The 11,590-nt window shown below is 43.9% G+C and overlaps 2 protein-coding genes across 3 annotated transcripts in view; one reads left to right on the top strand and one right to left on the bottom strand.

Annotated features, from left to right (window-relative positions):
• Positions 1-324: 324 nt before the first annotated feature.
• Positions 325-5,207, top strand: lmod2a (leiomodin 2 (cardiac) a). Its single transcript, XM_068723628.1, has 3 exons — positions 325-793; positions 2,480-3,727; positions 4,985-5,207. The coding sequence occupies exons 1-3, from the start codon at positions 524-526 to the stop codon at positions 5,003-5,005; spliced, it is 1,539 nt and encodes a 512-aa protein (XP_068579729.1). The 5' UTR covers positions 325-523; the 3' UTR covers positions 5,006-5,207.
• A 3,884-nt stretch (positions 5,208-9,091) lies between these two features.
• Positions 9,092-11,590, bottom strand: part of LOC137881739 (actin nucleation-promoting factor WASL-like) — a 17,988-nt gene continuing 15,489 nt past the window's right edge. For both annotated transcript variants that reach the window (XM_068723814.1, XM_068723816.1), the window contains 3 exons: positions 11,177-11,590; positions 10,893-11,001; positions 9,092-10,519 (listed from right to left, as the gene is read on the bottom strand). The exon at positions 11,177-11,590 is cut by the window's right edge and continues 218 nt beyond it. In XM_068723814.1, coding sequence (XP_068579915.1) covers positions 10,458-10,519; positions 10,893-11,001; positions 11,177-11,590 — 585 coding nt within the window. In that variant the 3' untranslated portion in view covers positions 9,092-10,457. The remainder of the gene's footprint in view (positions 10,520-10,892; positions 11,002-11,176) is intronic.

Here is an 11,590-nt window from a genome sequence, read left to right on the forward strand (position 1 = left end):
TCAGTCTGCCTTGAAGTGGTTTTGTTCTGGTGTAAACATCATCAGGGTTCACCTTCTCTGGACTGCACATAATCCCAGCATCCTTTAGGGAGAACAAGTGTTTCCTTGACGACGACACACAACCCACGCCGTGTTTTCTGAGTCCCGGGCTTCGTCTCCGATGTCTCCCCACGGCGCTTTCGCTCCCCTTCGATTCTTTTTCGAGGCGCGAGAGTCGCCGATGAGCTCTGGGCACAGGCCACTCAGAGGGCTCACATTCCTGCTGTAAGCCTATCTCATTGACCCCCCCCCCCCCAACCCAACACCCTAAAAAAAGACAGGGTCGATCACCCTCTGTCCCCGTCAGGCCCCTCTGGCAGCTGGGACCAGTAGGACTCTCTCCGACTCGCAATCAGACCTGAAGGAACCCGATGGAGGACAAGTCAACGAGGAGACAACTGAGGGAAGATTTAATCAAGTGCACGAGGAGATAAGAGTACAAGAAGAAGAGGGTTCAGAGAGTCCCTACGACCAGCGCAGAACCATGAGTACCTTTGGGTACCGCCGGGAGCCGAAGAAGTCCGAGGAGGTGGACGAAGACGAGCTGCTGGCCACCCTGTCCTCCGAGGAGCTCCAGGAGCTGGAGAGGGAGCTGGCCGACCTGGACGACAACGTCCCCATCGGCCTGAGGCAGAAAGACCAGACCGTCAAGACTCCGACGGGGAGCTTCGACCGGGACGCTCTGCTGAAATACTGGGAGGACGAGAACAAGAAGCTGCTGGAGGACGAGAGGACGGAGTCCAACGGCGGACAGGTGAGACATCGGTGCTGCTGGTCTAACACATCGAGGCTGAGTCCAACCAACGAGGACTCATTTGACACAAGACTAGTTCTAATCCAGGTTTCACAAAACTAGGTTTAAAATGAGTATATCAGGATTAAACCAACTAAAAACTACTCACTTGTTTACCCAAATTTAAACACATGAATCAATAAAGTTGCTGCTGTCTGGATGTAGTAAGTGAGCTGTAAAAAAAGGAGGGAAACTTTAACTCTGGTAATATTCAACTTTAAAGTTCTGGTGCAACAGAATTAAACTGAAACCAGGTTTAGAGTAAAGAATGAACTGATGTGAAATTTAAACCTTAAAGAGGTTTAAATGGATCTTACTCTAGTTTAAAGGAGCAACACGTTTTTAAAGTTAAATCAGGTTTTAAATGAATCTTTGTTGGTTTAAACCGAGCTTAAGATGACCTTAGTCTCAGGTGATTATACACCGATGAAAACATATTCATGAATACCCCGAAAACACTGGACCTTTCAGTAAAGCGTTAAATATACTTAAAGTAAAAGTACTCATCGTGATGTTATATTATTGGATTATAATAATTGGTTCATTAGTGTGAACGTCACTTCAACGTTGCAGCTGTTAAAGGTGGAGCTACTTGTATTATATCACATCATATTTACATTATACACTGCCGGCTGTCTGAATCCCTTCAAATATATAATAATTTATAAATTGATTATATGTTGAGTTTATAATCTGAAATCTGCAAATTTGCAAGTAACTAAAGCGTTAAGTTACTCCATTAAATGAAAACACGCTTCAATGAATAAATCTAATATATTTTAGGGTATAATCTTTATTTATTTACTAATTATCTGGATTCCCAGACAGCATGTGCAGTACTGTTAATAATAGCCAGATTAGAGGGACAAGACTAAGACGTCTCACTCGATCTATCTTCGCCCAGACGGCACAAATAAATACATAAATACATAAATGAGAAAACGGAGTTTCAGTTTGGGATTAAAGGAGCAGTCCAGCTATTTCTCTCATGAAGATCAGTTTACTCTTCGCGGTTCGTGTTTAGCGTCTTCTGTGAGAATCTCATCTTGGAGACAACGAATCTATATGCAGGTGTGGGGTTCAGCTCAGTCCAGTTGCATTGTGGGAAACGTAGGAACCAGTGTTTTTTGGGGGGGCTTGGGCCCAGACTAAGGGGCTAAAAGGTAGAATACATAAGCCTCAGTTCTTTCTAAAATTTTAATTTGTTTCTATTCGTCTCTCACAAGTCCTCCAACTTTATGGAAGTTCAATACTAGACCACTGGAGTACACATTCAATGCTAGAAATAAAGTATTTCTGAGTCATACTTGGGCATATTTGGCCAAAAATCTATTGTGGTTTTGATATGAAGCCTTTTTAAGTGTCCTTAGATGTTTGTGTTGTCCTTTTTTAAAATGTTTACATGCATGTTTATTGTGTGTTCAAACATAAACCCACCGGTATGATGAATGTAATTATGTAGAAGTGTCACATGTGTCCAGTTTACTTTAACGTGTTGGTGGAAAAGCAGTCTAAAAATATAGACTTTCGGAGAAAATGCCAGCTTTAATGACCGTCTGCCAGCGTTGGAGAGGGTGTCTAATTAAATGCCGGCGTCTGGAGAATGTCAAGGTTCGAGATAATTTGCTGTTCCGTTATCATGTGCAGGAAATACGGCCAGATAACAGCAGAGGGGAACGAGTGACAGTGACCGCCGGCGACGCCGGCAAGACTCTGGACGGCGACAGGAAGAAGATGTCTCAAAAGGGGAAGAAAGCGAGTGTCCTCGCGAAGGAAGACGAGGCGGAAAAGAAAGACGAGTGTAAGGAGGAGGCTCCGATGAGGAGTAAATGTCCTCAGAAGAAAAGTCCGTCGAAGGGCTCGAAGAGCGAATCGAGGAAGACCGAAACCACAGACCAAAACCTGAACGCAACCTCCGACAGAGCGAGCGGGAACCCGACCGTCGTCGCCGAAACTCTGGAGCGGATCCTGTGCGACGACTCCGCCGTGAGCGAGGTCAACCTCAACAACATCGAGGACATTTCCCAGGAGACCTTGCTGCGCTTTGCCGAAGCCCTGCGCGCAAACACTCACGTCCACGTCTTCAGCCTCGCCAACACCCACGCCGACGACCGCGTCGCCCTCGCCGTGTCCCAGATGCTCCGCGAGAACCGCTTCGTCAGGAACCTGAACATCGAGTCCAACTTCGTGTCCGGTCAGGGCATCCTGGCGCTGCTGGCGGCGCTGCAGCACAACAGGACGCTGGTGGAGCTGCGCTTCCACAACCAGAGGCACATGTGCGGGGGGAAGGTGGAGATGGAGATGGTCCAGCTGCTGAGGGAAAACACCACCCTGCTCAAGCTCGGCTACCAGTTCGACCTCCCGGGCCCGAGGATGACGGCGACCAGCATCCTGACGCGAAACCAGGACCAACAGCGACAGCGGAGGCTCCGACAGAACAAGGAGCAGAGTCCTCCAGAGTTGTCGGGACAAGGTCCTGGTTCATCTGCAGTAAACAGACCCCTAAAGAAGACGTCACAATCTTCTAAGACTGTTGAAAACCAGAAAAGACACCCTCCTCCTCCTCCTCCTCCTCCTCCTCCTCCTCCTCCGTCTCTAGACCCGCCGACGAGGAAGATCTCCGAAATGGTCAAACAGCACGAAGGCCTGAACACGACGAAGACTCAGTTAAACCAAAGAAAAACAAAGTCAAAGAAGCTCAAGAACGGTGCCAACGAGAAGGAGAGCGCAGATATTCTCAAAGACCTGAAGAACGCCTTGAAGCCGTCGCTCCAGAAGAGACGAGACGAACCACCGCGCCTTCCTAAGCCAACACCGCCGCCGCCGCAGCAGAGGTCCAGCCGCGACGACCTGATGGCGGCAATCCGCGAGAGCGGCATCGGGTCCTTAAAAAGGGTAAGACTTCCTGTGACGCCCTCACCGACTCATCGGTTGTGTTTAGACATCATTTAGACCCCCTCAGTGTGAACCAAGTTCTCCCGAGTGAAGCCGATGCGGAAGTGTCTTAAACCTGCAATCTATTTAGTGCCCACCAGGGGGCGACTCCTCTGGTTGTATAGAAGTCTAGTCTAAAATGACTCTACTTCTCTCTTGATTTATTCCCCTCAGTAAACATTGTAAACATGAGTTTATGTCTCAATCTCTAGTTTACAGTCTTCTTCAATACAGCATGATGTTCATTTAGTACATTATGCTCCATTTAGAGTCAAACACACCATAAAGCAGGGGATGATTTAGGGGCGGGGCTACACAGTGATTGACAGGTCTCTTATCAGAGACGTATACGGCGTCTCTACGTCACTCCTCCTCAGTCCAGATATGGTCACTTTTGCAAAAAACAACAACATGGTGACGACCGTAATCCAAAATGGCAACGGCGAAATCGTCAAATTCGAGGCTTCAAAACGTCCACAAACCAACGGCTGACAATGACTACATCCACTTCTTATACACAGTCTTTGGTGTAAACACCGTTGCCAGACGACGGTCTGTCATTCCTCGACTCTCTCTCTCGGGTTATAAATAGTTTGGACTCCTTCACTGCGGCTTGATAAGACTGACGGCTGCTGGGAAGAGAGCAGAGTGTTGTTCAGAGTCCCACGAGGTTCAGACAGCTTTCAACACAATGTGTCCGCAGTGGTTGAAAGGATAGTGAGAGACAAATAGGGCCGGGTTAAAATAAGTTTAAACGATATTGCTGACAAAATTAGTTTCATGAGTACAACAGAACTCAGACAGCACGTTATGATGTTCGACACCAACCAGATCAAGTATTCTTCAACTCTTTAAGGCCTTCAGTGGAGACAGAAAGTCCCCAGTTGATCTTTTTCTTTAACAAAAGGACAGTCGAAAGACAAAAGTCTTCCCATATCTCGATTTTGCGTGTCCCCGTTCCTCCGGCTTCTTACCAGGAAATCTTGAAGGACGTCCCAATTCCTAAAAGGCATTTTTAGGATGCTGGTGGGAGGAGCTATGAGCGAGGATTCACCAGATTTACACTCCTCCGCATTCTAAATATGGTAAACTTGTTGTAAATTTAAACAGACGCAGTGTCATATGTAGTGAAAGTATATCTCCAGCGTGACTGTGTTTTTTTAGCTGATTATTGTGCGCTGTCACTTTAACTAAGGTGCGTGATGTTTGTCGTTTCAGGTGGATCTGTCACAGGCCTGAACTCACCTGCTCACCTCACCTGAACTCTTCTCACTGTGTAGTGAAACATTTCATTTTGGATTTCACACTAAAATGTCACTTTTTAAACAGCATCCTCTTTAACTCGTCACACGTCGACTGCATTTCTGTCCGTTTCAGACGTTGTCGTTGTATTTTGTTACTGTGAATACTGATGTGTGGAGAAATAAAGTTTATGTTCCGACTCGGTCTACATGTTTGTGAGGTTTTAAAAAGGTCTTTCATTTTCTTTTCTTCACTTCTTTTGTGACTCAGGATCAGAATAACAGATTTATTTTATATTTAAATTAAAGCTACAATAGGCTATCGTTGCCTTCAAGTCCTATTGGGACATTTGTACGTTTTGCCCTTTTTTATTTTTCCGTCCGGTTTCTTCAGAACTCCTGGCTAGCTTCTTTTTTTTTGGTTAAAGTGTGCCAAACGTGCAAAGTTTGGTTGGTAATTATGTCAAGCTGTTTGTGACTTTCCACAGTTTTATTATATCAAAACAGATGGTCGTATATATAGTCACATTTACTATCAGTTCGGTTTTTCTTTTGTCCAAAAAGTCTGCTTTCTTGGGATTATTATCTGAGTTGAACTCTCGGCTTCCAGAGAGTGTTGTTCAAATATATATATATATATCTATATATATATAGATATATATATATATTGTATATGTTTTGGACATTTTCCCTTTCTTTGCCAGTGACGGCAGAGATGTTTTTACCATATAAAGTGTCTTTTGAGTGCCATTTAAAGCGCTATATAAATAAAATGTATTATTATTATTATTATTATAATAACACACGACGCACCTCCGGCAGACATCGTTACAGTTCAGCGGCTTCACATGTTGGTGACCTGAGAGGAGGATCAGCTCTGTGTGTTCTGTAATAAAAGACAGCTCACAGAGGGATTAAACTTCAACACGGAGGGAGCTGCTACGTGAGCCGACTGCAGCAGCTGCAGCTCATACTGTCCGTCAACGCAGTCTACGCGCCAAATGATTTGTTCTTTACGGTGTGAACGACAGATGATTGCAACTTGGATCCCTCTAAAACTAATGAGCTACATGTCGGATTGAGCTGTGCATTAAATGAATGCTAACACGCCATAAATAAATCAAAGTGTTCATCTGACTAGGACAACGGCAAAAATTGTTGTAAGCTGCTATGACAGCGGACGCAGCTCTGGAGACGGCTAACTGGCTAATTAGCTTGTCCGGGTAGTGAGACGGAGGGACCGTTGGACCCAGCCTGCTGTTTAGCTCATTTTCTGTTACGATGTAGCATTAAAACATCGTTGACTTAACAACCTCGCTAGATAGACAGCTAGCGGACAGCTGGCTATCTAGCTAGCTAGCTTGCTAATTCCACGATATTTAATTGCGCCACTGGTTAAAGAAAACGAGCCATCTGGCTATGCTGTGACAAGAGCGTGTGTTTTGAAGTATTACGTTGTTAAATTGTACTCATTTCCTCTGGCTCTCTACGCTTTGTAACATTAATACTCCACAGCTTGTTGTATTAGTTACTGCAAACGCTTCACCTCAGTGAGTCAGCGACTTGCCGTAAATCTGGTTAGTTTAAAACGGAAGCTAGCCCGCTACAACGGTCGCAATGGCAAATCGCTACACATAAAAATGGCCGCCACTCTGACCATTCCGTCCAATGACGACGGCTTGCTTGGCACATTCACCGCCCAAATGTTGTTTTACTTCTCCCGTTAATGTAATTACAGTCCAGTGGTATATAGTACAACTGTATCATAACTACAGCTCCACATGCAACTATAGAATGGTGGAATGTAACTAAGTACATTTACTGAAGTACTGTACTCAAGTACACTTTGAGTATTTCCATTTCATTGCTACTTTACACTTCTTCTCCACGTTTTGATTTCGTAACTTATAGTACTTTTAGTTCAGTAAAGGATCTGGTTTCTCCTTCCAGCACTAATGAGACAGTACATGAAGTAAGTTCATACAGTCTTTGAATACTACAAACAGGGATCAGTAGCGTGTGATGTGATATCAGCTGGCAGAGGAATCCGTCTGTATATGAATCAGTTTCTAATCCAGTCTGCTTAAAACACATACACGCACACACTTACAAACACACACTTACAAACACACACACACACACACACACACACACACACACACACACACACACACACACACACAGTCACTGGAGCTCATTAAACAGCTGTTCAAAGTAAATATGGCCTCCCCTCGGGGAGCCCTGTGAGACTGTGTGACCTCCTCATTACATCGCTTCGCATCTTTAATAAAACGCCACGTAAATGTTAAGACTCAACTTTAATTGGAGGGAAATGAAATGCTCCACTTGTGAAGTGCTGAGAGACAACTGGACAACTGCAGGAGACGGTCCCGCTGTGTGAAAACACTGGTACTGGACTCACTGTATCGCTCCTTATTAACACAATATGTATATATCTATAGATACATATATATATCTATAGATAGATATATATATTTATATCTATCTATATATAGATATATATCTATAGATAGATAGATTTATATCTATCTATCTATCTATATATAGATCTATCTATCTCTATCTATCTCTATCTCTATATATATATATATCGATATATCTATCTATATATATATATATATATCTATCTATAGATAGATCTATCTATCGATCCATATCTATCTATCTATCTATCTCTATATATATGTAGATATAGATATATATATAGAGAGAGAGAGAGATGCTAGCAGCCCCTGTGAGGCCGCTCTTTTGAGCTAAAATGCTAACAAAAACAATGCTAACACAAATTTGACGGAAGACGCTAGACAGATGACAGCCGACGGATAAATTAACAAGATGGGTCAAGCAGTACGACGCACTTTAAATATATATATATATATATATATATATATATATATATATATATATATATACACTAAATATATAATAGTATACAAGGTACAACAGCTGCAGTACGTAACAAACTTTAAAATTACAGTATGCGATTTGGAACGCGGCCATGTTTACTACTAGCTTAGAGTGTTAGCATACTAGCATTTGCCAACTAGCACTCGCAGTACGGCTGAGGCTGATGTCACTAGTTTTGCAGGTATTTATGGTTTTACCTGGCTATATGTACATTAAAGTCATCCCATTTATTCTAAGTTATTCTTTACAAGTATTGTGTAGTTTCAATATCTTTGTCTCTTTTTTGCTTTAACGGTACAATTTCCCACAGAGATTAATAAAATACTCAATCACTTATCAATCTATCTAATTCATTGTGGCTTTATTAACATAATTGTTATATATATATATATATATATATATATATATATATATATATATATATATATATATATATATATATATATATATATTTCTATTAATCTAGTCTAGTTGGGTTTTGACTTGATTAAACTATACAATAAATTAGTTTTTTTTATGTGGCGTTACAGGAAGGTTTTAAGAGTCAAGTCATTGAGCTTCATCCTCAGGGGACCATGAACGTCTGTATACTCCCAGAGCAGCCAGAAGGTGCCAAAGCAGGAACATTTAAAATGATATTCACAGCAGCTTTAATATAAATAGCATCACTTACCGGTTTCACTAACTTACCCGTTACCTTCCACATAACAGACAGACTACCTGTGATGATGTAATTACCTGAATGTACCGCTCAAAAGTCTGTAATCAGCTTTTACATTCTTCAAACTGTGATTAGTTGAGCTGATATTCCAGTAGAGACAACTCTAGACTGAAGCGACACGTCGTCTGTTAATTACAGCTCGTTCCAGGCTGCTTTTATTGTGAAAAGCTCGACACTGAAACAGGAAGCTGTTCCCGTTTAAATCTAAGCTTCCTGGTTGAATTTCTTGTCTTCTTATTCAACTGTTGCTCAGAGGATCTTTGTCTCTTTCAAAATAAAAGCATACGACTGATCTTACGGCAGATTACATCATCGTCTCCTTCCGCCGAAGCAGAGCTTTGATAAAAGAACAAAAGACACGAATTTCTCTGTAAATATTAACATTTATTTAAGTATACAATTTAGTATTCTCATTGCCCCCCCCCCCACCCCTCCCAACCCCTTTTCACAGGTTCAGTATCTCGGCTTCTCGATGCAGCATTAAAGCCTCGCTGGAGGACGGTTAAAAACTCTTCAACACGAACAGTTAAAACGAGCATCGGGTTATTTCTCTTCACAGGCATCGCCAAACCCACAAGCTGCTTGCAATGCCACATTTGGTTTATTTATTATTATTATTTGCTCTTTTTAAAAACGTATTATTCTCCATGACGAGGCATTTACAGTCGCGTTGCATAAAATTATATTTTGTTAACTGGAAGAGGATGAATTATATTTTTATCTTTCTATTTTTTAGTTTTTTTTAAGTTATTTTGCATGACGTGATATTTTGTTTTGAAATACCGACCGGAGCGCCGTTTGGATGTTTTTCCCTCCTGCAGAAAAAAAAAACCAAAAAAAAAAACAACGGAATGATGTCACAACAAAAAACAACCAACCAGACGTTAAGAACAAAACTTCTATCATTTCACAAAAGCCACAGTGTTCGTGTGCAGAACGTGTTTTTGTATCGAGCGAAACGTCCTCCGCCATGTTTGTAGTCCCGCCTTTTTTCTTTCTTTTTTTTTTTTAAAAAGGTCTACATATTGTGAAATCCTTTAGCTTCTTAAAAAGCGTCCCGTCACGGTAACCTGCTCGACTCGACAAACGCACACCTGAAGAAAACACAAAACGTAACTATCGTATAAACTGTGTGCAAATAAACGGCTTTTAACGTCATTAATACAAAAAAACAAAAAAGCGTGAATCCACGCGAGGCGACCGAGCCGCCGCATTTTGGTCAAAAAAAGGGGTTCATGGAAAAAAAATAAAATAAACACGACTAAACTAACAATTTATTAGGAAACTCGGAGGTACGAAAAGAAGCACGGTAAGAAAAATAGTGTTATATCGACCGCTGTCCAAACACAAAGAGGATCCTGCCTGTTTGGTCGCACCTTCACGTCCACGTTTCCTTCACGAGGGACGAAAAAACAAGAAATGAACACAAAACAATAACGAGTTCAGACTCCGAGTGTTTGATGTCGTGAATCGTGAATCATGAATCGTGAATCATGAATAATATCGCCCCGGCTCGCGTCTCCACATTGTGCTGATGGCGGCGTTTAAGTGCTTTCTAATGATGGGATGGAAAGAGTCTTCAACGGTGAGCGACGCGTGACGAACTTTACAGATGAGGTATTGCACGGATTCATTATAATAAATCATAAAAAAAAAAAAAAAGAAGAAGCAAAATAAATATACAGCCAATTCATACAACATTTACATTGCAATGTTAGTCGGATGCTGGAAGATTTTTTTTTTTAGAGGATATTCTTTAGTGTCAGCGGACGGTGTGGGGACAGGGGGACGGACGTCTTCACTAGTCGTCCCACTCGTCGTCGTCTTCGAAGTCGTCCTCTTCGTCGTCATCCTCGTCTTCGTCTGAGAAAAAGGGACACGCGTTCATAAATGTTTAAGCGTTTCCTGCCGAGAGTCAGAAGAGACGACGGATACCGATCTCGTGTCCGGTTAGCTTAGCTTAGCTTAGTGCAAAAGACTGGAAGCGGGGGGGGGGGGGGGGGGGGCAGCTAGCGCCTGGCTCCGTCAAAAAAAAAAAAAGATAACAAAATTCTCCCACAATCCATCTTGTTTAGGTTTGAGTCTGTGAATTAGAACTCTTCTTCTGTACTGATTAAGCCAGCAGCATTTCATGTGTTACTCTCTGGAGCCACGCTAGCAGTTTCCCCCCGTTTACAGTCTTTGTGCTAAGCTAAGCTAAGAGCCCTGGACGTGGCGATGGTGTCGGCGGAGTTACCTGAGGAATGGATGGCTTTGCTCCTTATCAGCATCACTTCCATGAGAGCGCCGACGATGCCCGCCGTGGGAGCGGACCCCGGCGGTCCGGACTCCGGAAGATCCGGCACCTGGAGAGACAGAGACACAGAGACACACACACACACACACACACACACACACACACACACACACACACACACACACACACACACACACACACACACAGAGAGAGAGAGATCCGGCCCGGTTAGTTACAGGTACAACCCGATGTTTCAGAAGCGATGCATCACAACGCCGTCTTACGGTCTTGAGCTGGATTCCCTGTCGGATCTGGTCCAGCAGGGCGTCCCGTCCCACGCCGGAAGCCGGCGCTCGGTTGTTCTGCTCCACCTTCTTCAGCTGAGCCCCTCCTCTGATCTGCTCCAGCAGCGCCGACTTCCCGCCGGGGCTCGGCGAATTCGGGGAGTCTCCGCCCCCGCCGATGCCGTCCAGCTCCGGAGGGGGAGGGGGGCCGGGAGGGGGAGGCGGAGGAGGAGGCGGAGGAGGTGGAGCGGGGGCGGAGCCGCCAACCGGAGACTGCTGGGCCACCGGCGGGGGCGGAGGGGGCGGGGCTTGTGGGGCGATAGACGAGTGCAGGGAAGACAGAGGAGGAAGAGGAGGAGGCTGGTGGTGGTGGTGGTGGGGGGGAGGAGGAGGAGTGGGCTGGTGACCTCCCCT

This window comes from Cebidichthys violaceus, unplaced genomic scaffold (genome assembly GCF_023349555.1).
Source record: "Cebidichthys violaceus isolate CVI_PGR_0920_01 unplaced genomic scaffold, fCebVio1.0.p SCAF_3, whole genome shotgun sequence".
In the NCBI taxonomy this organism is placed as follows: domain Eukaryota; kingdom Metazoa; phylum Chordata; class Actinopteri; order Perciformes; family Stichaeidae; genus Cebidichthys; species Cebidichthys violaceus.